General features: G+C 34.7%; 1 protein-coding gene across 2 annotated transcripts; it reads left to right on the top strand.

Moving 5' to 3' along the window:
- The first annotated feature begins 20 nt into the window (after positions 1-20).
- Positions 21-27,599, top strand: LOC123675550 (ubiquitin carboxyl-terminal hydrolase 32). 2 transcript variants are annotated; one of them, XM_045610916.1, is made up of 20 exons: positions 21-211; positions 726-957; positions 3,187-3,417; positions 3,638-3,853; positions 3,915-4,021; positions 4,083-4,463; positions 6,324-6,609; positions 6,670-6,815; positions 8,781-9,395; positions 10,648-10,934; positions 17,899-18,087; positions 18,415-18,517; positions 18,583-18,849; positions 20,506-20,600; positions 21,772-21,871; positions 21,986-22,229; positions 23,634-23,837; positions 23,900-24,107; positions 24,571-25,071; positions 25,138-27,599. In XM_045610916.1, exons 1-20 carry the CDS (start codon positions 154-156, stop codon positions 25,789-25,791), a joined length of 5,124 nt encoding a protein of 1,707 aa, XP_045466872.1. In that variant the 5' UTR covers positions 21-153; the 3' UTR covers positions 25,792-27,599. The 2 variants fall into 2 exon arrangements, with proteins under 2 accessions (XP_045466872.1, XP_045466873.1); XM_045610917.1 differs by having other exon boundaries at positions 20,506-20,552.
- Positions 27,600-27,730: the final 131 nt, after the last annotated feature.

Below are 27,730 nucleotides of genomic sequence, written 5' to 3' on the forward strand. Positions count from 1 at the left end.
AAATCAAGTGTCCTTTGTCAGATGCAATTTGTCAAACGTCATTCATCCAATCTGAAAATTTGTTTCCAATTGCGAATGTTGTTACGTTCATGAATTGATTTTTCTAGTGATTAAATCTGATAACATGTCAGGGAATACCAGAATTTCTTAAAAATGGGTGCTAAAGATTCTAAAAGATTATGTTTGAGCTACGAAGATGCAGCTAAACGAAGTATGTACTTTGATTATAAGAAATTGATTAACCTTTTGACAGTTTTTGTATTATGTCATGTGATATTGCATACACGTAAATAATAAACAATTTCTTTATTATTTAATTAATCATGTAATTGTCGTTATTATAAGAGCTATCTCCCCTTTATAACACCCTCTCTTCATGATCCTACTTCCTCATTTATTTAATACGTTTCTGGATAAGGAATTATCGTTGTTCAACTCAATAATTTTAATTGTTCTCAATTCAAGTGACTAACTTATGAAGATTGATAACATAGAAATTAATTATGATCTTATTAAATGTCTGTTATTTCGCTTTTCATTTGTGATCTTGATCTTAATACCTCTATCCAAGTAGGTAAATAAACAGATGCAATTTCAAGGTATATTTAATAAGGTATATAAACAAACTTGTATTATTTATAGTTTGAAACAATTCCAAAGTTGATAAGGAATATAAGAATTGAGATAATAATTGAATTAATTATCAAAATGCTCCACATTTTCAGTGTCAGATGTTGAATTCAAAAGGATATGTGAAGCATTCAAGAGATTAACTGGAGGAAGTCAGTATTTAAGTAAATCAGCCTTTACCCAGAATGTTCTTGGGGATGGGGTACCAAGTACCATTGGAGAATGGTTATATACAGCTTGTGGAGGGGGACCTAGGGGTATTGCTTTGAAAGACTTAATATGTGGGCTGGTTCTTCTAACTAAAGGCACACAAGATGAAAAAATTAAGTAAGTTTTTGTCATTCAGTTTGTTGCAGTTTTATATTTGATGGTTTATATTAGCTATTATTGTGGGAAATATTATATTCAATTCATTTCACCACAATTGAGTATTCATCCACTATTGTGTTAATTGAGTACAGAATGTTGTTAGTTAATTTAATATGGGGAGACCAGCAAAAGGGCGTCAGCTTCTCATTGAAGATCATGTTTTTCATAAATATATTTATATACAATTCTATATAAGTTAGTTAATTTATCTGAATTTGACAATTCCAATATTTATTTTTCAATTGAAGTTCACTATAATTCTCATTATTTCATTTTATTATTCAGAATGTGTTAATTTATTCCTTAAAATGTACAAAAAAATTGTTTCCTGAATAATAATAATTATGTATCTGAGTTGATATCTAAATTTTCAGTAAATTACAGTATTCTTTTTTTTCCTAAATCATAATTTTAATTCTTTGAACTAAAAAGCATGTGAAATCTCAAAATTAAAACACGGGGTGATGAAAAAGTGGTTAGATAATGAAAACAATTACAACTTTTCATTTTAATTCGGTTTCTTACCTATCCATATAATTCATTTTTATATACTTTATAATACTGGATAATTCTGGATCAATTTCATTCAGCAATTTTGAGTGAGATTTAAAATTATCATTCATTTTTGGGTTTTACATTCTTTTTAGGGAATTAAAAATACTGCAGAAATTCAAATAAAAAATTTTTTTTTTGATTGGAAATGGTGATCTGAAGGAAATTCAGTATGTCACTTCTTCAACAATTATTTCTCAAAATCCACTTTTCAGTATAATGGCCATATAATTATTTTGATTCACTTATCATGTAGAAGAAACTTTTAAGAATTGAAGGTTGTTTGGTTTGAGAAAACAGTTATTATGTATTTATATGAATTATAGTAATGGGATGTTCTATCATCCATGTTTTGACATTTATGTGAATGTGTTATTCTTTTTATTAATTAATAGTTTAAATCTGTGACTTCCTCCGTGTGAAAGGTTATTAAATTTTTAATCTAACTGTTAAATGTTTAATCAAATCCGGGTAGTGGTTTTGGAGATTAACATGTATATGCAGATTGGCAGACATGAATAAAAAAATATATATACTTTTTTGTGTTCTGTTACTCTATTTTTCATTAATTAATGAGTCAACAGATACCTTTCTATTGCTCTGTTATACAGGCGTTTCTGAATTGGAGGTACAAAAGAACAGGAGGAATTCTTCGAATTATTAAGAAAAAAAATTTCTATGAACATGGTCCCCCCAAATGCTTTGTTTTCAATATAGAGTGTTCAAGTTTAATTTATTCCAAGTTTTTTTCTCATAACACCTTCCCTTCACAAGTTATTAAACTTAAATTTGATATCGATATTCCAATTTTAAGTTTTTATCATGTTGTATGCTAATTTTGAATGAAAATCTACAGGGTAATATTTTTTTTGAAAAAATGCCCGATTCTTTCCGCCACAACCAGTGGTGGATCACAGGTAGTTTAGAAAAATGTAAAAAAAAACATTGATCCAGTACTACACTTTTTGGTTTTTTTAGTTCTTTGAGAAAAAAATTTCAAACAATTCTCTAGTAATCCTCAGGAAAATCCAAATTATTGTAAAGATTCAGTTAGTAAGATATGATGACTAAATTAATTTTAAGTTTTGGTACTTATTTAAGAAATCTGTAATGCAGATCAATAGAGATTCGATAAACTGGTATGATCATCACAAAAAAAATTACAAGAAACACCCTGTATCTTGAAAACAAAGTGTTTGTGAGCCCATGTTTATAGGACTTTTTTTCTTGAAATTATCCAATATAATTATCAATACAATTGTTGTATTGTATTGCTCCTTTATCGAGAAAGACATTGTAAATGTATTATTGGAATTTGAGAAAAATAATTGTGGTCAGTTTGAAAATTTTTTTTCCACCTGTCATTCAATAAATTGTTTTCATCAACTACTGCTATCAAAAAGCAATGAGCAATAATAAAATTGAAACTAAAGTAACAGTCTATTACCTACTGTGATGAAAAAATTGTTGGGTATGATAAAAAGAAATGTTTCTGGATGAGATTCATCTATGATTTTTCAGCTTAACTGCATTGATTTATGAAAAAAAGGTTTTGATAATTCAATTATTGTACTTGTACTACAATATTTTAATTTCATTGAAAATATCTTGACCTCTGTTTTTTCTCGCCTCTAGGTTTCTCTGGTCTTTATACTGCAATGATTCAGGAACCCACATCCTCCGTAGTGAGTTCCAAGCTGCTCTTCAAACCGAAGGGACTCTACCTTGTGAGCCTTCCAATAAGCCAAATCTGGCTCTCGATAGAACAATTGTATCTTTATTTGGTTTTGGACAGGATAGAGTTGGCTTCGATCATTTTCGGGCCTGGATTCAGTATAATAAAGAAGCAACAATACTTTCAAGATGGTAAGAAATTTTGTATTTTAGTTGAGAAAACGAAAACTATTGGAACAAACACTAAAAAAAACCTTCAAAATTGTCACTAAATTTTTAGATGAAGATGCCTGTACCGAAAAGAATCATTGAATTTTTCCCTTATATGGCCTAAATATAAACAATTGTGATAATTATTTATCATGGGTTATATTAGGTTAAAATTAGAAAATATTAGTTATTTTTGTTTTAGGTTATTGTCAAATCCGTGTGTATCATTGAGTTCAGAGGTTGAAACCCCCACTTTCTATCAAACATTGGCTGGGGTGACACATTTGGAGGAGCAAGATATTTGTGAATTGGAAAAGTGCTTCTGGGCATTGCAGAGTTCGTCACCTACAGGACATCTAGATATCAATTGCATTAGGTCTCTGGTGTGTCCGCCAGTACCTCATACAGCTTGTGAAGGGTAAGTCGAGACCTTTTCAGTTATTTAAAGAACGATAATTGATGTCATTATGTTATTTTAGGTTATTCTTAGCTTTGGATGTCAACAGAGATGGACATATCGATTTTAAAGAGCTCTGTTGTGGTATATCAGCTGCTTGTAGAGGACCTCTTGCAGAACGCATGAAGTGTAAGTGAAAAATGTTCACTTACATCAGAGAAAGTATCTTACTATTTTTATTTCTCTCTAGTTTGTTTCAAAATATTTGACATGGACCGAGACTGCTATCTTGATTCAGAGGAACTGAAGCACATGATACAAACCTTGATTTATATCGCTTGTGAAAGTAACCTACACTCGAAATCCTCAACATCCTCCCTGGACAAAATTACCTCTGACACTTCTCTCATTGGCGAGATAGATGGTTCAAATAGAAACAATGTACACGAGAGGACGCTGAATTCTCTCAGCAAAAGACTAGATCAATTCGGAGGACTGAGTCAGGAAGAATTCTTGGTCTGGAGTGTGGAGGACAACACGTTGGTTGCTCCTCTGTTGGAGCTATTATTTCAAGTGTGTCATGTATCGTTGGGATTGAAACCTAACTGCCGGCATCATGAGAACGAAATAGGTAGGTGCCTCCTTTGAAATAATCTGGTAGCATGGTAAGTATTTGGCTTAACTAGTTTCAAAACTCTGATTTTATCATTTAACGAAATTTTTGATTATACACTCCGGCAAAATTAGGGGGACTAACAAAATCTCAACGAAGTAGTTCATTTTCTTTAGAATCCTTTGGCCCATTTTAGCAATTATTTGTTTGAACCGTAGCTTGATTTTTTTTGGAACATGACTGTTCAGATAGTTACTTTGTTTTCTTGTTATATACAGGGGTAAACAAAAAAAAAAATTAAAAGCTCTGTGGAGTAAATCGCTGACAGACGTGAATGTTTACAAACACTCAAGTGTTGCCTCATCTTTTCTGAACAATTACTCTTTGTAGGTATTCCGTTGCGATATCTTGATTTTGAGGGAAACTACAGAACTTTAAATGCTACCATTGTTGAACGAGAATTCAAATTCATTCATGTAGGCTTGGTTAATCGATCGTCTAGAGGTATGATTCGATTACCTGGCCTTTCGTCTTTTTCTCCGTGACTTTGTTGGATTTGTTATAATTTTACTCTTTTTAATTATTTACATCTATTAACAAAGTCACAATTATACAGTACAAACTCAGTATTGAGAAGATCCTAATTACGTCTTAATTACAAGTTTCTCACTACGGTACTCAATTTCGTCTTTAACTCTAATGTTAATTACTCGAGTCGTCTTCGATATTTCACGTCTTTGTCTTATTACAAGTTTCGGTCGTCTCGTCTTTAATTCGTTTGCGACTCGTCTAAATTTTGTCCGCGAACCGTCTTTTCGTCTTACGTCTTAAGTTGACCGACTGAATTTACTCTTACTTCGACTTAGACCGAACTTGAACTTTACTCGTCTTCGACTTAACTTGAACTGACTCTCGACTTGAACTTACTTCGTCCTCTGACCGCAACTTATCCCGTCCACTCTGAATATCCTTCCCTCTTTCCGGCTTGACCACACCCTTAGGGAAAGTACCATCCCCTAGTCCAATAAGAGTTTTGCCGTACCGCCCACAAAGCTCTTCGCGGATTCCTGGAAATCGAATATTCTCGAAGGACTGGAACCTGATACACAGATGTGACACATCTGGTATAACCGTCTTGTTCTCGAACTTTCCCAACCCCCTAGTAGTAAATCTCTTCAAGATTTACAACTCCATGACATATGTTCGACACCTCGAAGAATTACTCATCCTTTTTCCATTGTATATACAATAACAATTCGTTCCCTGTAAATTCATTGAAACTGTCATGCCCTCGACACTTGAAGAAACTAATAGGTCTCCAAGCATCCTGTTGACCATCTCAATTATTCACAGGGAACAATAACTGGATCCTACATTCATTCAAAGCATAATAACAGAAAATGTTTCCAACTACCACAATTCAACTAGAAATGATAATGTACTAAAAGTACAACTAGTAGGAAAGTTCAACTTTTCTCATGCATGTGCAAGTTTGTGAGAAAACCCACAAATGAGAAAAGGACTGTCTCCACCTGTTGCATACTATACTTTTCCTACAACTGCACAAATTTAAATAATACAAGTAATGTACCTGATTCAATTGAGAATGGTCTTCATTGACAGTACCTCTTGCGTTTCCATAGAAACGACTTTTCAAAAGCCTGATTTCATTGGTCTATCAATTGTGGTGTGGGCAAAGTGCCGTGTGGACTAATATTTCTCACAGTATGAGCAATACATAGTTTTGAAATTCAGTAAGCTATTAAACTACTAACTAACTATGTATTAAGCTACTAACTTAACGCATCATCTTGAGAAAATTCTTCGAAAATATCATTGGTGAATCTTTTTATATCATCCCCATCTTTTTTGCCACAGTTATGGGATGGTTAAAACGTGAGGAAAGGCGAGGATTCCACGTGGGTCAATTCTGGTACCTAATATCTTCAGAATGGTGGCTGAACTGGCAAAATTATACAAACAACCCTAAAACAAACATCGATCACTGTAGCTGTCGATTGGATACGTCGCGGATACCGATCGAAGAGGGCATCGTTTGCGATGAGAGCCTGATCAGTAATTGTACTGACTACACCTCGACATCGAACGAATTCAACTCTAACAGTATGGAATCGATGGGTGATTTGTTGAGTAGGGGTGATAGGTATGTTGGATGCGATATCGAAGAATGTTGTATTGTCATTAAATGGCGATTTTTTTATAGCTGTAGTTTAGCGTCAGTTTCCAGTTCTGGAGTGTCCAGCAGTTCTGGAACTGGATCAAAGAGGAGCCAGAGCACTCCGGGACCAATTGATAATTCTAATTTGGTAGTGGAACCTTCAGTGAAGGTTACAACACTCACAGGAGAAGGTAAAGTTGTTTCATATCGTTCTACAAGCAAAAATCACGCTATTGAATTGTTCAATTTGATAAAATTCTCTAAATTTTGAAATTCATTCTTTACTTCTGTTTATTCCAATATTAGAATTATTCTAGAATAAAAATACACCCTGATGTCTTCACAGTTTATGATGTGGACTGTACAGGGTGGGCAAATAAGCGAGGTAAGCGGCTATATCTCAGGATCCACTCATCGTAGAGACTTGCGGTAAAAAAATTTACCACTAAAGTGTACAAGAGAACACACTGGAAATTATTTTGAAGTTCATACCTCTACCGCTAGGGGGCGTAATAGCTACCGTCGAGTAGAAAAATGAATTTTACTCGAAAATGTTTCATATGAAGTTGAAGAAAAAAATATCATCACTGTAATCCTTGGAAAATTCTCAATTTTTTTGAATTGCCACTCTCGATTTTACGACATCAAATAAGGGTAGGTGAAAGGGAGAAATCTGACTGATTGAAACGCCTGTAACTTCAGTTTGGCTCAACATTTTTGAGCAAATTAGATCTCGTGTAAGAGATAATATCTTGTTGATTGGGGACAAAATATACTCATGATAATTTGGTTTTTGCTGCTTTCGATAGGCGGCGGTAAGTCAGAAGTTTATTGTTTGGTTCATTTTACTCCGAAATTTCAAATGTAATGATAGGATTTTCTTATCAGAAATTCCATCAAATTTGCATGAAAAAACCTGAAGGTCGCAGAGCGATAATTTCAGGCGTTCTGAAGTTATGGCCGAAAGAAGATATTTTTCAACTGATGCACTGAAAAACTATATTGTGTCTTCTTTCAGCCAGAACTCCAGAACGCCTGAAGCTATCGCTTTGTGACCTTTTGGTTTTTTCATACAAATTTGATGGGATTTCTGTTTCTGTCAGCACCTAAAGACACATTTTGGTTTTTCGCAGTGCATCAGTTGAAGAATATCTTCTTTCGGCCATAACTTCAGAACGCATGAAATTATCGCTTTGCGACCTTCAGGTGTTTTCATGCAAATTTGATGGAACTTCTGTTTCTGTTAAGAAAATCCTATTTAAAACTTCGCAGTAAAATGAACAAAACAATGAACTTCTGACTTAGCGCACCTATCGAAAGCAGCAAAAACAAATTTATCATGACTATATTTTGTCCTCAACCAACAAGATATTATCTCTTACACGAGATCTAATTTGCTCAAAAATGTTGAGCCAAACTGAAGTTACAGGCGTTTCAATCAGTCAGATTTCTCCCTTTCACCTACCCTCATTTGATGTCGTAAAATTGAAAGTGATAATTCAAAAAGATAGAGAATTTTCCAAGGATTACAGTGATGATATTTTTTCTTCAACTTCATATGAAACATTTTCGATTAAAATTCATTTTTCTACTCGTCGGTAGCTATTACGCCCCCTAGCGATAGAGGTATAAACTTCAAAACAATTTCCAGTGTGTTTTTTTGTACACTTTAGTGGTAAAATTTTTTATCGCAAGTCTCTACGGTGAGTGGATCCTGAGATATAGCCGCTTACCTCGCTTATTTGCCCACCTGTACAGAATCCAAGAATCAAATAAAAAATATTATTCCAGAGATTGCTATTCCGCATTGATCCTTCTAGTCCGAGAACACAACCATTCATGAATTTTAATGAAAAAATAAAATCCAATTTTGAAAAATTCATATTTCCGAAATTTAACGAAATTCAAAATACCTTCTGCCACTGTTGTACTAAATACAATATTTTTTTGAATCAAAGCCCTACCCTAATAGTATCAGTACATGTATTTTAAATCAATCCCCTCTGAATACAACAGTATGTGACTGTATGTAACCTCTCTACATCCACATGCCTCAGTGGCTAAGTGGTTGAACTATTCAGTCAGAAATACCCAGTTTGATTCAGTTTGTTTAGGAACTTCAGTTGGTGTCATAACGTAAAAAAAATATATTTCAGGTGGAAGACTGAAAAGAGATGTTACGTTAGTGCAACATAGAGACTTTGAACTAGTGCCAGATTCCTTATGGAAAGCACTGGCTTTATGGTATGGGGGTCCACTTCCTCTACCGAGGCAGGTTATAAGACCATCTGGCAGACACGAGGTAGAAATCGAGCTTTATCCCCCGAATCTTCAGATACTAAGACACCACACACAATTAATCAACAGTCAGTCAAATTGGACTACCGTTGTGGGCGGCTATGGGGCGGCAGCTTTGAGTACGGCGGGCTTAACCACAGGACCTGTGACTTCGCCACGCAGGTATCTAGCGCACACGGCAGCCTTCAGTAGGCTGGCAAACATTCGTCAAGTTATGGAATTCCTATGTTCTCGTCTGGCCCTCAAGATAGAGGATGTGCGGTTGTGGCACATCAAAGACGCCCAGACAATCTTGTTGGAAGACGAGAATGCCATGTTGCAAGATCTGGGAATTGTCGACTGCGATCAGATACTTTTGGAGGTTAGGAATAAAGATTTAACTTGGCCGGAGGAACTGGGAGCTTTAGCGGCTGGTAATTCGGAAAAGACAATGCTCAGTTCGGAGAGACGACCAACGATTTCTTTACCACCAGGTTAGTTTTGCTACTAGTTAGTAAATAAATACTCACCGGAAAAACTAGAGGAACAGGTAAAAACTCAACGTAGTTTGTTATTCATTTTTTCTTGCAATTTTTTTTGCGATTTTAGCAATTAATTTTTCGAATTGTAGCTTGATTCCTCGACAACATTACTGTTCAAATGTCGTCCTCAGTTACTTTGTTTTTTGTTATATACAGGGGTTAACAAAAATAATGAAAAGTAGGCTTTTATTCAGAACACCCTGTGGAGTGATTCGTTGACAGACAATAATGTTTATGAACACCTATGTTGCCTCATCTTTTATCAATAGCGATATCTCAACTTTGGGAGAAATTACAGCACTTTGAATGGTTTCAATACACTGAAAAAAAATTGATACATTGTACTTTTTCGTCTATAAAATGAAATCATTCTTTAATGATACACTTATTCATATTATGAATCCCTGTTTATTGATATTAGGATTTTGAAATGGATGTTGGGTGTTCGTGGTTTCAATGGAATATTTATTGCATAGAAGAACTTTGCTCATTAGACGTATGATGTCATACATTGACATTGAAGGGCACTGACATTGAGATATATGGACCTAAACTGAGGATCTCTAAAGCCCTAGGAAGTGAGCCCTCGATTCTACAGACCGAGATAATGGCTGTTTATGTATGCGCCCAGGGGTGTCTCAAAATGAACCTCAAGGGGACGCATATCTACATCACCACAGACAGCCAAACTACTCTGAGATCCCTGGAATCGTGCTGTCAGGGGTCTCTGCTGACTTGGGAGTGCCGTAACACCATAAAGCAACTGGCCAGAGGAAATAAGATGACTCTACTATGGGTACCAGGGCACTGTGGGGTTGAAGGAAATGAAAGAGCTGATGAACTTTCAAAAAGTGCATCAAGGTTAACACCTGCTGGACCTGAGCCTTTCTGTGGGCTAGGAAAAGACCAATATAAAGCTGCGGTCCAGCTATGGGAGTTGAACAGCAGGACAATCCACTGGCAATTTTTTTTTCTCATCCCTGTATATAACAAAAACAAAGAAGCTGAGGACTGCATCTGAACAGTTATGTTCCCGAAGAATCAAGCCACAATTCAACAAAATAATTTCTAAAATCGGCCAAAGAGTTGAAGAGAAAATGAACTACAGACTTCATTGAGATTTTGTCCTTTCTCCTAATTTTGCCGGTCTCATATTATTATAGCAAGAATGAAGCACATAACGCTATTTTTGAAACCGTTTCAGGTGCCACCGGACTCCACAACTTGGGCAACACTTGTTTCATGAATTCCGCGTTACAGGCCGTGTCCAACACAAGACCTCTGACCCTCTATTTTCAGAGGGATGCCCAACTTTGCGAACTGAACAGCACCAACCCCTTAGGAACCAAAGGCATGGTGGCTAGAAGATATGCCGAGCTTTGTAGGGAACTGTGGGCGGGCTCTACTAGGAGTGTGGCACCGTTGAAGCTTCGTTATTGCGTTACCAAGCATGCGCCGCATTTGGGTGGGGGAGGGCAGCACGACTCTCAGGTAAGCTGATGCCTCTTGCAGTTAGATTTCGACTAGTATAACGATTCTGCCATCGCTTAGTTTGACGAGTAGCTGATGACTTTTGAATTGATTCGGAGTTGAGCCAGTGTTTCCAAATTTGAGTTATTTGAAATATTTGGCTTTCAGAAAACTAGATATTATTCCAGTATCAGTAATTGGCAACGCTTCTTTAGCTCAGTCGGTGGTCTGTTCCTTCGTCAGCTAATGTATAAAATATCTGGTTCATACTAAAGCCCTGGGAAGTGAACCCTCGATTCTACAGACCGAGATAATGGCTGTTTACATATGCGCCCAGGAGTGTCTCAAAATGAATCTCAAGGAGGCGCATATCTACATCACCACGGACAGCCAAACCACACTGAGATTCCTGGAAACGTGTTGTCAGGGGTTTCTGCTGACTTGGGATTGCCGTAACACCATAAAGCAACTGGCCAGAGGAAATAAGGTGACTCTACTATGGGTACCAGGGCACTGTGGGGTTGAAGGAAATGAAAGAGCTGATGAGCTTGCAGAAAGTGCATCAAGGTTAACACCTGCTGGACCTGAGCCTTTCTGTGGGAAAGGAAAAGACCAATATAAAGCTGCGGTTCAGTTATGGGAGTTGAACAGCAGGACAATCCACTGGACTAACACTCCTAGACTTGTTCAGGCAAAGAAATTCGTGAAGATTTCACCTACCTACGCCAAAAAGCTCCTGAAGCTGTCGCGAGCCGAGCTTCGGGTGATGGAGGGACTGCTGACCGGGCACTGTCGGTACAAACACCATTTATACCGTATGGGAAAGTCAGCAGACGAGATTTGCAGGCTCTGTGGATCGGAAGCAGAAACAGCCGAACACTTGATATGCAAGTGTCCGGAGCTGGCTGGCCTAAGAACCATTCACATGGGTAAGCCGGTTATTGATACCAGAGAGGTAACGGCCAAGGCCCCTAAGGAGGTTGTCAATTTTATTAATGTCGTTGACGACCTCCCTGAACGACCTATGAATGAGTAGGGAAGTGAACAAAAGATCTGCATGGTCGCAGTTCCCGGAAGGCTTACCGAACCCAAACCACCCCAGTTCAAATAATAATAATAACTGGTTCATAAAATGTTTTGAAGACAAGTAATGAGAATCACCAGTTAATCGAAAGTTTCCCTCTTAATAATGAATGGTACAGAAAACTGAGTTTTGAGTTGGTGCTCAGTTTTTAGATGGAATATATACTTTTCATTTTATAATTTAAATATTCATTTTGTGAATCTTAAAATTTTTTCAAACACCGTTCATAAAGTTAATGACGGGGAATTATTCCATTGGAGGAAATTCGACTGACGAATAATATAATAATAATAATAATAATAATAATAATAAGTTTATTCATTATAAACTACAAAAATCTTTCATAATATAATGTATCTGTAAAGACAATAAATAAACCAAGAAAGAAGTCACTAAAGGTCATACCTGTACGTGACATACCTATGAATACATGAATATAAGACGATAAAACTACAACAATGATAATATATACCCAATAAAAATAACAATAACATAACTATTTAAACTTATTGAACTGACCAATAAACAGTTAAACCAAAGTTCAATAAAAAACACGGTGAGGGGATAATTTAGCCCAGAACTGATGGAGCAAATTATATAAAAATTCAGTCGGTCATTTACTGAAGCGCCATCAAAAAGCTCATCATGAGAACAAAGCAGGTGTAAACATTTCCAACCAGGATAGTGCATGCATTATATTCTTATTCATTCTATCATTCTGTGAATCATTTCTCTAGAGTTTTCAAAAATATAACTTTTCAGTAGACTTTTGAAATTTTTCAATGTATTCTCACATTTAATATGGTCTGGTAGTGAGTTATATAGTTTGGGGGCTTGATAAGTGTAACATTTTTGGCCAGTCGCTTTCTTTGTCTTCTTCAGTACGTATGTTTTATTTTTGTTTCTTGTGTTGTAATCATGGTCGTAATTCTTAAGCTGATATCTATTTTTATGTTGGTAGATGTTTGTAAAATAATAGTATAGCTGCCGTATGTCCATTATAGAACTTTCCCGAAATAGACTGTCCGATGGATAGGTAAAATCTTTTTTATACATTACTTTGATGATCCTTTTTTGAACTACTTCAAGATTGGTCAAAGTAGTTTTACCAACATTACCCCATGCAACTATACCATACATCAGATGGGGCTGGACAAGTGAGATATAGACAGTGTGTAGCATTTCAGGATTGAGAATCTCTCGTAAAACTCTGAACTTGAATATCAGAAATCTAACTTTCTTAATAATATGCTTGACGTGTTTATCCCATTTTAGGTTTGTATCCAAGACAACACCCAGGTATTTGAATTCTGTAACAGCACTTATATATTCGTTATTCAGAATATTTATTGTTTGGAAATCTGGTGATGTTCTACTGTCAATATGTGTGGGAAGGAACGATGTTTTTGTGAAGTTAATGGTTAATAATTTGCTATTGAACCATTTTTGAATCATAATGAGATCCTTTTCTGCCAGTATTTTGACCACCTTCCAGTTTTTTTCCTCATAGAAGATGCAAGTATCATCAGCGTAGGCTATAATTTCTCCGGCCGTAGGAACCGAGAAAAGATCATTCAAATAAATGTTGAAAAGGATCGGTCCCAGCACGGATCCTTGGGGTACACCGAAGGTAATTTCCTCTTGCTCGCTCCTGATGTTATTAATTTGTACCAACTGATATCGTCTTGTAAGATATGTTTTGAATAACTGTAGACCAACGCCTCTGATACCCACATCCTCCAAAGATTTTAGCAATAGTGTATGGCTAACGGTGTCGAACGCTTTCGAAAGATCAATGAAGACACTCAAAGCCATCTTATCAGTGTCCATTGCATTATACATTTTGGATGTTAGGTGCAATATGGCATCCTGTGTGGAAACACCACTTCGAAATCCATATTGTTTGTTGGACAAAATATTGAATTTGGTTAGGTAGGAGCATAACCTGACTTTCAGAAGTTTCTCAAATATCTTGGCAAATGTAGTCACAAGTGAGATAGGTCTATAATTAATAGCCTCTAGGGGATCACCGGATTTGAATATTGGTTTCACCAGAGATATCTTAAACAGAGAAGGAAAATATCCTTTTTCTAGGCTTCTATTCACTAAATTTGCTAACGGTTCAGAGATATGTTTCACTATACATTTTAGTGTTTCACCAGTTATTCCATCTTCTCCCGGAGACTTTTTGTTTTTCAATTCCTCTATGACTCTCACTATTTCTGTAGGCGTAGTAGGTGAAAGGAAAAAAGAGCTTGAGTTATTATATTTCCTTTTAGGGAGGGCATAGTTTGGATCCACTTCAATTCGATTAGCTAGGTCTGGGCCTACTGCAATATAATGTTCATTGAATACATTGGATATTATTTTTCCATCAGTGACAATATGACCATTTTTTCTTATTTGATTAATTGATGTCCTATTTTGTTTGCTGGATGTTATTTCTTGGATTGTGTGCCACATCGCCTTATTATTATTAACGTTTTCAGAAATTTTCTGTTTATAGAAATCATTCTTGGTTTTCTTTAAAATGAAGTTAAGTCTGTTTTTATATTCCACATATTTTCGATGCAACTCGTAGTTGAAGTTTGTTCGTAGAGTTTGATACATTTTATCTCTCTCATTTATTGATTTGATTAATCCTTGGGTTATCCAACTCTTGCGTTTTCTTTCTCTATTTTTCACCGTGTAGCTACAATCTTTAATTTTTGTGGTAACCAACATTATAAATTTTTCCACTGCTGTGTCAATATCTGTGATGTCATAAACAGGGTTGAAATTAGTATTTTTCATATTCATGGATAATTTTTTGTAATCAATTTTCTTGTATGTGTTTGCCCTGTTTTTGGTGGTGGTAGTTTTTGTATTAGGAAATATAACTTGTAATAGAACGGAATAATGGTCTGTTATTCTAGATTTTATGACAAAAGGCAAAAGCAGTTCTAAGTCATGTCTCGTGCGAAGAAAAATATGGTCCAGGCAGGATTTTGAGTTCTCAGTTACTCGAGTGTGTTCATTTATTGTGGACACAAAATTAAACTCGCTCAGTGTATTAATATAGTCCATAGCGTCTCCATCATTATCATTAAGAAGGTCAATATTAAAATCACCCGCTAAAATGTAGTGATGCGTTTCATCAAATTTTTCTTTCATTAAGTAGCTTCTTAGGTTTTGTATAAATTCTGCTGGTGGGTTTGATGGAGATCGATAGCCTGATAGAATCCCGACCAGCTTGTCATGAAATGTCACTGTCGTAAGTATCAATTTGTTACCATCATCAAGAGAAACAATTTTGTAGGTATAATCTAAGGATGATCTGATATATACCATTGTTCCATCATTTTGATTAAAAGTGCCATAATTGTATACCAAGCTATATCCATCTATATTCAAAATATCTATATCATCTATTTGCCAGGTTTCAGTCAAGATTATACATTCTGGTTTGTCTGAGAACTGTTCGAGGCAGCATAACAGCTGACCAAGATTCTTGAAAGCGCTTCTAATGTTATTGTGTAAAATTTTAAAATTATCACTATTCTGATTAACCCTGAGCACCTCATCGCATTCGTAAAAATTTTCTAGGACTATTGTTTCCACCTCACTTGCTCTGAAGTCCCTGATATAATCATCCATGTTGAACTACCTCCGAAAAACTCAACAAACTGTAGATCACCGGTCAGCTTCCCCAATTCAAGACCCAGTATAATGACACCGTATGTACACACAATATCATCGGGGCCACAATCACGCCAACACGAAAAATGAAAGAATACTCGAAATGTAGGACAGACAAATTGCTTAGATGAATTATGTTATTACCCCATTCAATCACCAACCAATACAAAGGATAAAGAAAAAAAGTAAATTGTATTTGATTGTAAAGTTTTGCGACAACAATAAAACGAAAAATTAATTTTATAGATGTAAATGAGTCTGTGGAGTTATTTTCTGCTTGCTGAGCGAAGTTGAAGTTTTTCCGTGGATGCTTGGCCTGGGTTTGGGTTCGGTTTCAGTGGTTTCCTGGGCAAATTTTGGTTTGTTGATAATTGTACGTTCTCTATTTGCTGGATGCCTGTTATTTTCTTTTGTGTTTTAATTTGCGTTTTCGTCTCTATTCCACAGTCAGATTCCTTATTTCGGGTCCTGGTGTCTGGTGTTGCGGGTGCACTGTGGTTTTGCTTCTCAGCAGTTTCTTCCTCTTTCTTTTCTCTCAATGTTTCTGCAGTATAGGCGGTCCCATCCACAAACAATCTATTTCCTCTTATATAACTTAATTATCCCAGTGTTTTCCCTAGCATTCTTCAAGTGGTATCTCAATAGTTTGTTATCTTCTCTCTGTTCAAACGTCAGGTCGTGCGCAATGCTGATCTGGGTACCCTTCAGCTTCTTGCAGTTTCTAAAAATCTCTTGTTTCTTTAGGTTGGATACTAAGTTGAGTTTGATCGGGTTGTTTCGAGCATTTTTAATCCAAACAAAATTGTTGACATCCGACCTCGATATAGCTACACCCAGTAGTCTATGAATTTCCTCGAAAACAAATTCCAAGGATATCCCCTCCTCCTTTGTTTTCATTCCAAATATGACAATACCATTTTCTCTCGATTTTCTCTCTAACGTTTCGACCTTACTCTTCAATTCTTTATTTTCCCTTTCCAAATATCTAATTTTCTCCTTCAATGACTCAATTTTCAATACAACTCTTGCTTCACTGGCTTCTATTACATTTCTCAGTTCAGTTCTGTTGTTAACTATTTCGTTCAGAAGTTTGCCAAATTGTTCATTTTCATTCATTTTACCACGTTCCTTTTAGTGGAGGTGTATGGTCTCCTTTAATTTGTATAGAGTTCCGCAAAAAATGGACGTGACTCTCAAGGACTGACATGTGATGGGGGTTTCCCTGTGTTTATCTTCTTTCTAACTTCCGTTTCGAGTACAGAATACTATCAATTTATTATCCAAATGTGTCCTTTAAGTGTTATTTCATACGTGTTTGAGTTTCAGAATTATATGCGGACTGTTACATACCAAGATATAATAATTTTTGAGCACGACGTTCAGGTGATGTTCACACTATAAAGCCTTCCTCAAATTCGATTCTGTCCGATAACGATAACTCTCGAACGGAAAGACCTAGAAACTTTTTAAGGTAGACTTGTCTGAATAGCATCATCAGAACTATAGAAGATTCAAGCACAATATCGAAAAGAACAGTGACAACAGTTCCATCAAGTCGAAATTTTTCCTGTACACAGGGTGTTCCTAAATTGGAGGTACATACAAGCGAAAACGAATCATTAAAAAAAAAGTCCTATAAACCTGGGCCCGCAACGTTTTGACACAGGGTGTTAAGCATTGATTTTTTATTGATATGGTTTTCTTTGGCATAGATATTTCAATTTAAAGTTTCCATCGTGTGGTATGCTAATTTTGAATGTAAATATGCAGGTTGATATTTTTTCTGGAACAGTGCCTGCTTCTTTCCTTCAGACCTTTTTTTTTTGGTGGACCACTGGTAGTTTGGTAAAATGTGAAAAGAAACTTTGGTCCAGTACTACAATTTTGGTTTCTTATAGTTTTGTCGTATCTTCGTTTGGGGGTCTGTGTTTTTTTTTTAATTATCCAAGGAATCTCATTTTACTTTGTACCTCCAATTTAGGAACACTCTGTACATAGAATACTAATTCCAAGTTTCGTGCAGAATTTCTTATTGAGAGAGGCGTCAAAACCATAGCAAATTCAAACAGAAAATCGAAAAAGAATCTAATATGGAGAACAAATATACCGATATACAGTTTTGTGGTCTTCAAGGTCCATACTGGAGCATGAATGACGAGAGCTCAAAAGCTCCTGACTACACATCAGTGCTGTCCTCATTTTTATTGAGACATATTGTTATAGGAGCTTTTAGCGTGGCTTCTGGATTCTTTACACGAAGATCTGAACAGGGTTCCAAAAAAATTGTACAGTGAGTTGAAAGATTCAGGTGGAAGACCTGATGAAATTGTAGCCGATGAAGCCTGGCAGCAACACTTGGCAAGAGACCACTCTATAATAACTGATTTGTTTTATGGACAACTGAAGAGTAAAGTGAGTATTTATATACGAAGAGGTGAATCCAGATTTATTATTATGTATTAATACAGCTGGATACTTGAACAAAGCCGCAGATTTTTCTGCAATTACATTAAATCAATATTTCACAACTTATTCTCTCCAAAACTTAGAACTTCTCTTTCGAATAATGGGCATAAAATGATTCAACTTTTTCTTTTTCTGAAAAACACATTTTCTTGTTTTCTGTGATAAATGAAATTTTTTCATGAATAAAAAATCCAAATTAATTAATAATATACATTAAGACTCATTGCAATATGAAATTTTAGAAGAGTGCACTTCAGAAAATGAATGTTTCAGGTTACTTGTCAAACCTGTGGACATGAATCAGTCCGATTCGATCCTTTCAATTTGTTGAGTTTACCGTTACCAATGGAGAGTTATACTTTGTGTGAAGTACTTGGTGAGTTTCACTATTGCCTATCTTCTGGAGTGTTTTATGAGAAACCTAAAACTGTTTTATTTCAGTGATACGTCTTAGCGGGGAAACCCCTATTAAATATGGACTCAGGTTGAATTCCGAGGCCAAATATCTGGAGCTCAAGGAACAATTGAAAGACCTCTGTGATATTGAACCAGAAAGGTTACTGCTTGCTGAAGTAGCTTATTCCCAGATCAAACAAATATTGGGAGATGAAACAAAAATAAGTACTTTAACTGCTACTGAACTGTATGCTTATGAGCTGCCTGACTGCAAAGAAGAATCTGAACAGGATAGCATAGATGGCAACTCAGGTATGATTTAGAATTTATATTAGTAAGAAGGAAAAGAACATCTTCCACTGAATTCTCATTCCTTACGATCTTGGAAACAGCTTTTTATACCCATATATTTGTTTACTTGATTGGTTATTATAAAAAGTCTGTCTGTTTTGTTGGTTACTAAAGACTTAATTCATTGGTAATTGACCAATTAAACATAATCATACATAATTTTGTTGTACAGAATGAATATTTTTAAACAAAATAAATCTATAGGTCAATAATAAATAGTACAAAGCTTCTCCTATGAAACGCAATATGTTTGTGGTAAGTAAATTAATATAAAAGAAAGTTTTGCTTCAAGTTTTCTTTCAAGTTCTGAAACAGTTTCTGCATTTCTGAAATAATTGTGCCTTCTTCTGGATTGAGCTGTTCTGTGATCAGTGGTTTTTCCCCTGATTGTATTTTGGAGTTTCAACTTTGGATTGTTGTTGCCATAACTCTTTTGTTGATTCTTGTTTTGTGATTTACTTCAGTGTATTGTTAGCTTTCATCAGATTATATTAAATCTTTGTTAATGTTCTTTTTTATGTAGAACGTCTTTCATTGCATTTTCAATTTTTTCTCTCTTTATATTCAATCCTAGTATTTCTTTTTGATAGTCTTCGGCTGTCATTGGTTTTTCCAATGATATTATATATTTGTTGTTCTTGATTAGATTTCTTCAATGTTTCTTACTTAACATATATTAATTTTAATTTCTTCCCTTTTGAAGTATTTATTTGTTTTTCTGTCTCATATCAATGGGCGCGTTCAGCAGGCACAACAGTTGTGGAACAGTTGTCAATATCCTATGAATTTTCTGCTGAACGCATTCTATCAGTTTCCGCTACGGAGCGTTCGCCATTTTTTTTTTATGAATTTATTTTATGCTACTTTTTGGTAACATGTTGAGTAACTGACATTAGTGACAGTGATTTTGGGACGAAATTTAAATTTCAAATATAGCAATAATGGAAACTGAAACATATACCTTTATTAACATTCTGAAATCTTACTTTGAATAAGTTTCCCATGTATTGAAGAATAAAAAAGTAATAATGCTGTAAAATTGGAAATAAAAATCGATATTATAACAGAAAATTGTCTCTCGTCATAACGTAACCTTCAAGAAGGACCTACAGAACCTATTGCTGTCAAGAAAAGGAGCAACCCGTCCAACAGAGAATACTAACGTCACCAAACTGATACCTATCAGTAGCGGAGCTTCTTACGCTACCGACCTTTCTGCTGAACGCGCCCAATGATAACAGTTGTTTCAATTAGACAATTTTTACAAAGCAAGAAAACTTTTCTTGAAAGGCTTTTCAGCCATAGCATTTAAAGATAAAACATCTATCGCCTTCAGTTTGACATTCACAATTCATCTTGACTTGGTTTGTCTAGTCTAGTCCACTGTATTTTTAAGCAGCATACTATTGATTCGAATTTATCTCAACATGCTCTTCCTATTATAAAAATAATTTTAAATGATTCATATTCAGAATTATTGTCTTATTTGTATCGAATTTATGGATACAAAAAGAAATATTAAACCCTATTACTGAATTTGTAAAGGTTTTCTTCGTTCAGTTCCTCAAGGTTATGGTTCTATTTATCATTACTTTATGTTTATATTCTTATTTTCAGAGGCAGAATTGCCAGTTTCTGAGCTACCGCTGTCCCATAGTCCAGAGGTAAGAGGTGGTTCGGCCCTTTGCATGCCCAACATTCTTTGCTTTAAGGTATGCACGCGTTCCAGAAGCTACCTCGTGTGCTTTCACGTGGTTGTTTTAGCCTAATAATTTGTTTTTGTTCATTTAGTTATGAGATGAGGATATAAATATTCTGATTTTTGGTATAACAAAAAATATTATACAATGAGGATATTTTAGTTACACTTGAAATGATAACTCAATCAAAGATATAATTTTTCAAAATTATCAGTTTAAAATCCACAAAGTATTTCACAAATCATTTATTCAAGTGTAGTTATTAGAGTGTTATAAATTATTTTCTGAGTTATTTCAGGTTTGAGATAGTTTCAAACTCAACAAAATCAGTTTTTTCTGGAACTCCTTGGTTATAAAGTGGTAAATAAACATTTTGGAGGGTCCGAATTTTTACTATAAAATGAGGGCAAGTGTTCATTATCTGTTATTTCTGTTTTAAATATTTATCATTATTTTTCGCATGAGATTTTAGATGAGAGAATAGGATCATACTATTGACAATATTTTGACTTCTTCATCTGTAACATCAACAAAGACCAAGACTAATTATGAAAATATAGGTTATAATTCTTCTGTTTTTATCTTCGATTAGTTAAATGTTCCTGATGAATACATTTTTCGAATAATTTAAATAAAATTCTTCTAACTGATTATGAACACTTTCTCTTTTTTTTTGCAGAATATTCGTGGGGCTTATTCTGTTTTGAATATTAAACTTGACAGTGTTCTACTTGTTGTATGTAGGGAGATTTAAAGGGATGTTTATATATGTGGAGTTGTACATTTTTAAGTGTTTTAGAATTAGAAGTCAGATAGTGTGTTAATCATATTATTTGGAATGAATAGCATTTATATTAGAACTAGGGCAAATAAGTTGTGTGTATGGTAGTTTATTAACATCAGAAAATGATTTTGTAGATTCATTTATTGATTTTTTTTATTTTAACTGACCTTTGTTTTTCATTTTTACATTTTGCTTTGTTACGCCGAATCAGAGTGGCTATTGTTAACAATGAGAATGTTTTTATAGAACCAAAATAATTATAGAATTTTGAGATTTGTTATCATTATATTATTGAATTCGGTAGTCGATAAAATCGAGGTCCGTATTATTTTCTGTATATTTTTTTATTGATTTTTTATATGTTGTTTTTCGTTTCACTCAAGTTTAGTTGTTTTTCAGACAAAATCTAAGAATGAACTGAGGAAATTGCCCAATGGTCTCAATTTCAAAAGTTCCTCTATTTCAATCCATTCCATTTCTTCAGCAACAACAGTTTCTGGTGAGTATAATGACAATATTTCTATTCCAAAATGTTTTCCTTTTTCCTGGCTATATAATCCCAGCTTTGCTGCTGTAATTTACTTTGTCTTCTACACTGTATTCTGTTTTTCAGAGGGATCATCTTCATCCTCTAAATACCCCAAATTTCTTATCGCTGTACATAGAAAATGTGTGAGACAGGAAGCTTATTTTCTATCTCAACAAAAGAGTAAGCCAAGTTTATTTGGTGTACCCTTACTGCTAGGATGTGGGCCGAGGAGTACATGCAAGAGCATGTATGAGACAGTTTGGGAACAGGTGACTAGGTTATTAAGTCCTCTGCCCCAGTCGGATCAAACGAATCATGCAATGGATTGGTAAGTGATCAATTTTAAAAAATTATTAATTAAACCTCAAAAACGTTTCATTGTTTGGTTGGTATTATCGCATTCAATAATAAAAAATGACGGACTCATTCTACTTTCTACTAGATTCTAGTAAGATCAGTTCTGAGGTTGAGAACAGTGAGATGATTTGAGAATAATTGTCGAAAAGATTTGTTGAACGCTTATAAAGGTTCTGTGGATTAGAGTGTGGTATTACAATTTCAGTGTGATATTATGTCCACTGTAAACTCAAAAAACTCCATTTTCAGTAATAAGATTTATTAAATTCATAATCTATTTAGTATATTATGTATTTATCTAATTCTGTGGGAAATCAACTCATTTGGCTATACCTTGTAGAACAAAATCGTGTGGGAATATTTCATTTTCACTCTCAGAGTAATAATCGTATATTCTAAAACAAGTTGCAGAATGGGCTTCTATTCCAACACGAATGCGAAATTCGAAAACGAGCGACGAAGGAGCGAGTTTTGGAACGCATGAGTGTTGGAATTGCCTTCTGCAACGAGTATTAGACGATATTTTCTCTATTTCAGTCAAGTTTTGCGAAATATTGTCGAAATTCAATGAAAAATTCAGATTATATATCCTAGTGACTTTTGTATTGTATCTTGGCAGTTGGTGTGACTGTTACGAAAATTGACAGATTACGGAATTTGAATATGAATCGTATGTTTCGAATTTAGACATAATGTACAATTATACATTAAATTCGTGAATTATGTCTGACGAAATCGATTGAACACTACCTGAATTATGAGAATTTGCGAATATGTAGCAAATCATTTCTCTATATCCCCAAATTATATTATATTGACAATTATTGACGTTTGTTGAAATTTGATAGGATTGGAAGTCAGCATAGACAACCACAAAACGAAAAATATATCTGAAAACGATGCTGTAATGAGTTCATTACAGCACTGTTTTTTAGAACTGTAATGAACTCATTACGATACAGAAATAGAGAAACATGTTTATTACTCTATGGTTTCACTCATATTTCATGGTTTTATTTAATTATTATTTGTTGGTACTCATGACCCTCCTGTTACGAATTTATCTATTATCTGTCGAATTTGTGATACAGTTCTGCCAACCAACATTTTTCAACGTAAAAATCACTAGACAATATTTATGGAAATATTCCATTAATTTCAATAAAAGGTCAGTGAATTAAAGAAAATAATGTATGATATTCGTACAGAAGGTTCACTCTGACACTCGTTCCTGCAAAAACTCGCCACTTCGTGACTTTTGAACTCTTAAAAGAATATCAATGCCTTCTGGACTTGTATTATGAATAACAGTTCTAGGCTATAGATTTATACATTGTAAATGTGTTTCTATTGGTATATTTCCTTCTCTTTTCAGTGATGATTCTTTGAAATACGAATTTCCTTTCACACTGAAAGCAGTTTTGCAAGGTGGCCAAATATGTGCTTTATGTCATTGGACACAATTTTGCAGAGGTTGCACTCTGCCTTGTACAGAAGAATTTTTGTTTGATTATTGCAAAGGAGGACAAAATGTAATGAGGATTGCTATAGATTGGGACCCAACTGCTCTTCATTTGAGGTACTTCTCAATGAAATAATGTAAATTGCAATTATATACCTAACAATTTTGTAATTTCCTAGATATCAGAGTAATCGGGAAAAGGTGTGGCTTGAAGATGAGAGTGTGCAAGTATGTAGAAAACTTCATACGGAACCAATTGACCTGGATTACTGCTTAAAGGCATTTACTTCAGAGGAGAGGTTGGAGGCTAAATATCATTGTTCAAACTGCCAGGATAAACAACCCGCAACTAAAAAATTACAAATTTGGAGACTGCCACCTATTTTGGTGAGTATTGAAAAACACTATGTTGAAAAACAGGTAACGGTTATCTTTTTGACTTTACGCCTGAAAAACCGCGTTGAGAAATATAGGGTGTCCCATTCAAAAACACCAACTCTCCTCTATATCTCTAAAACGGTAATTGATTTCTATAATCTGTTATGTTGAATCTTATAAACCATAAAAATTACTGAAAAAACCAAGATATATCGTAAATCCTAATATTTGAAACAGAAATTTCTAACTCACAGTTATAATCATTTACTACACTTATATTTGCTGGAAATAAACACATTATTGTTAGTATTATATAGTGTATGAATTTTTTTTTGGGTATATTCTTTGTAATCAACAGTGTGTATGTTTGTGCAAGCTTTACAACTTGAATCATTCAATAATACTGTTCGAGATATTAATTGAATGATCAATATTATTCGAATATCTAATGGTTTTGCATTATTTCTTCCAGATAATTCATCTCAAAAGGTTCGATTATGTGAATAGCAAATGGGTGAAAACTCAAAAGGTGGTGAACTTTTCCTTTAAGAACTTCGATCCCACTGCCTACCTAGCCTCCATACCGCAAGAGACAATACTCAGACACAGGCAACTATTGGAGCAGCGCAAAAACAAGGAACTAGAGGACTGTTTGAACGCTGAAAACCATAACAACGAGAAAATAGTAGAGGAGACTCCGGAGGAGACGAAAGACGAACATTCCAAACTCCTGAACGATGACGACCCGACATCTAAATCCAATACCTTTCCGAGAGATGGCGATAAAACAGGCGCAGGCGCGCACAAGATGAGGTCGCATGCCAACACTACAAGCAAGGTTAGGGCGAGATTGGAATCTACGAGTCTGTTGAAAACGCCGATTATTGATGAGCATCTCAAAGATTATCATCAGCACAAGATGTTACCGGGGCAGGATCCCTTCGATCTCAAATATCAACTGTATGCAGTCGTGGTGAGTTTTGGAATTGTTTGAGACCCGTCTGTCTCAGACTAAAGATTGGATTTGTTTTATTTTTAGAGTCATTCCGGTAATCTCACGAGTGGACACTACATCTCCTACGCATGCAACCCGAACGGAAACTGGTACTGTTACAATGACAGCTCTTGTAGGGAAGTTTTGGCGGACGTAGAAAATTCCGGTAAGCTGAAGACCCTACAGCAAGATCGGACTGGCTGCACCCCCTTATCTCGAAGAAGAAATCTACATCTGGCAGAGAAAGATCTGGATTCGATATCAGTGAAATCGGACAATCACATAACGTTCGCAGATACGGACAGCTTAGATGAGGGAACCTCGAGAATTCGAGAGAACCTTGTTGGAACCCATGTCGCCAACCCCATATCGGCAAAGAACACGCCTTCAGGTTCCGAGGTGGACTTGACGAGAACTGATAGTGTTTCTTTGAGCTTGAGTAGAGAAAGGGCGGGATCGAGATCTTCGTTGCACGGTTCTAAATCCTCAATAAACACGTATAAATGTGCCTATAGCGATGCTAAAATTCCCAAGATTGACACCAGTTCCGCTTATATTCTCTTTTACGAAAGATCGGGTCTCGATTATAAGCCCTACTTGCCCGAAGTAGTCGGCAATGGACAGCCCCATTTTCCTCAGGAGGTGGAGCTTGATGAGAACGAATCCGAGCTGCGCAAACAGCTGTGCGCTATTCAGTAGAAGTATGGTTTTTTGAGGTAGGTAGGCTTATGATTATCGCGATGTTATTCGGGAAAAAATCGCTTTTATTCGTGAAAAACGGTTGGTTTTTGTTAAAAATAGACACCAGGAGATATCGGTAAAATTTTATTATGCACATGTTCATATTATATTCTCACCAATGTGCTCCAGTAGGTGAATAATCTTTTGACTTCTTGATATAAATTTTGTGTAATTTCTCCCAATATTATATTGCCAGTAGAAATCGTGAATTTTTTCTGATTTCAAGCTAACTTTGTCGAATTAAATTCAAATTAACTTTTTTTTGGCAACTAGTGTGTTCACCTGTTTTTCACTTATCATTAATGTTAGCAACAGCTTTAGAGTTCTATCTGCTGGTGTCTGATGCACTTACTATTATCTTGCATATTTGCCAGATTCTTTTCAAAAATGTATGTTAAGTTTACTGATCCTTTAAATCCATTTTTATTCTCGTTACGGATTTGTGTTATCGGAAGTATTGAAAATCTCTATGACAGTTTATTTATTATCAAAATGTTATTGTTGTATCTAGGGAATTTTAGTTTAATCGATTTGGTTTGATGTTGACTTCTTTGTTTTATCAAAATGATTGGTTGGTTATTGATGAGGATTATGTCTGACCTTTTCTATTTCGTCAATTTTTGTCATTCGGCATAAGTTTGATATTGCCTCATCTGTTATTCGAATGGAAGTTGATATTCATGTCAATTGCTTGGTTTCAACCTTGTATCGGTTGAAATGGAAGTTTTTGAAATACGAGATGAAATCTTCTGTGAAAAAGGATTAGGTTTCTTCAAATGAACTATAGCTTTACCAGAAAATGGAAAGACAAATTATGGATTTATATTAAAAATTGTTATTTGAATCACAGATGAGTGAAGATCAAACTAGTGTTGCCAGATCTTGAAATATTATCCTGCTATACCGAACAAATTTGCTCAGTTTCACCATAATTTTAACCATTTTTTCTATTGTTATGAGATTACATATTATGGTTTCTATTTTTAGTTTTAGTTAGTCCTAGTTAAAGATTCCAGCTGTGTTAGATTGTTATTATTTTAAATCCTTTATTTAAATTCGTCGGAAACCTTATGTTCATATTCTCATATTTAAGGTTTATCGTGAGATGATTCAGTGGCAAAAGTATTACTATCAATAACTTTTAATAAAAATATAGTAAAAATACAATAAATTTTGAAACTTTTATATTAATATAAAGTGAAATAATAACTATTATTATATATGATGCAATGTTTGTGATCAAGCCTCTATATTGTGTATATTGTTATTAAATGGTGGCATTGTGAAAATCTGGTTTCTTCGTTTTTAAGTTACACCAAAGAATGTAAAGTTTGATTTGAATCTTGACGATCTTATTCTAAGAGTTTGCGGAAGTTGCAGTCAAACTTTCAGTTTCAGGTAATGAAAAATATCTTAATAGTTCGTCTGCGATTTCCCTGAAAGATAATAAGTTTTTCAATGTATTGATATTACATATTGTTGAAAATTTTGTATTATAAATGTTAAGGTTAATGAAATTATTTGCCTAGTCTATGATTTTATCTATTTAGATCTTTGTTTCACAAGTATGTGGGGGATCTTGAAGTATCATGGTGCTTTTTAAGAAATTTTAGTATGAATTTATCATTTTTGAAGGCTTCAAACTAGTATGTCGATTCTAATTGAACAGAATCTAAAGTTTTCAAAAGTGATTACATAATATTTTCATATTTTGTATTTGTAATTATGGTGCCATTTCATAAATAAAGCTTGTACCTATATTGTTACCAAGTTTCTAATTGTGTACTATTAAATATTCTACGAAGATTATTACAGATATACCCAACAAACTGCATAAAAATAGGAATATTCTTTACTCTAAAATCACGCTTGAACTTCAACTGACTTCTTAAATATT

The sequence above is a fragment of the Harmonia axyridis genome, chromosome 3, assembly GCF_914767665.1.
Source record: "Harmonia axyridis chromosome 3, icHarAxyr1.1, whole genome shotgun sequence".
Classification (NCBI taxonomy): Eukaryota; Metazoa; Arthropoda; class Insecta; order Coleoptera; family Coccinellidae; genus Harmonia; species Harmonia axyridis.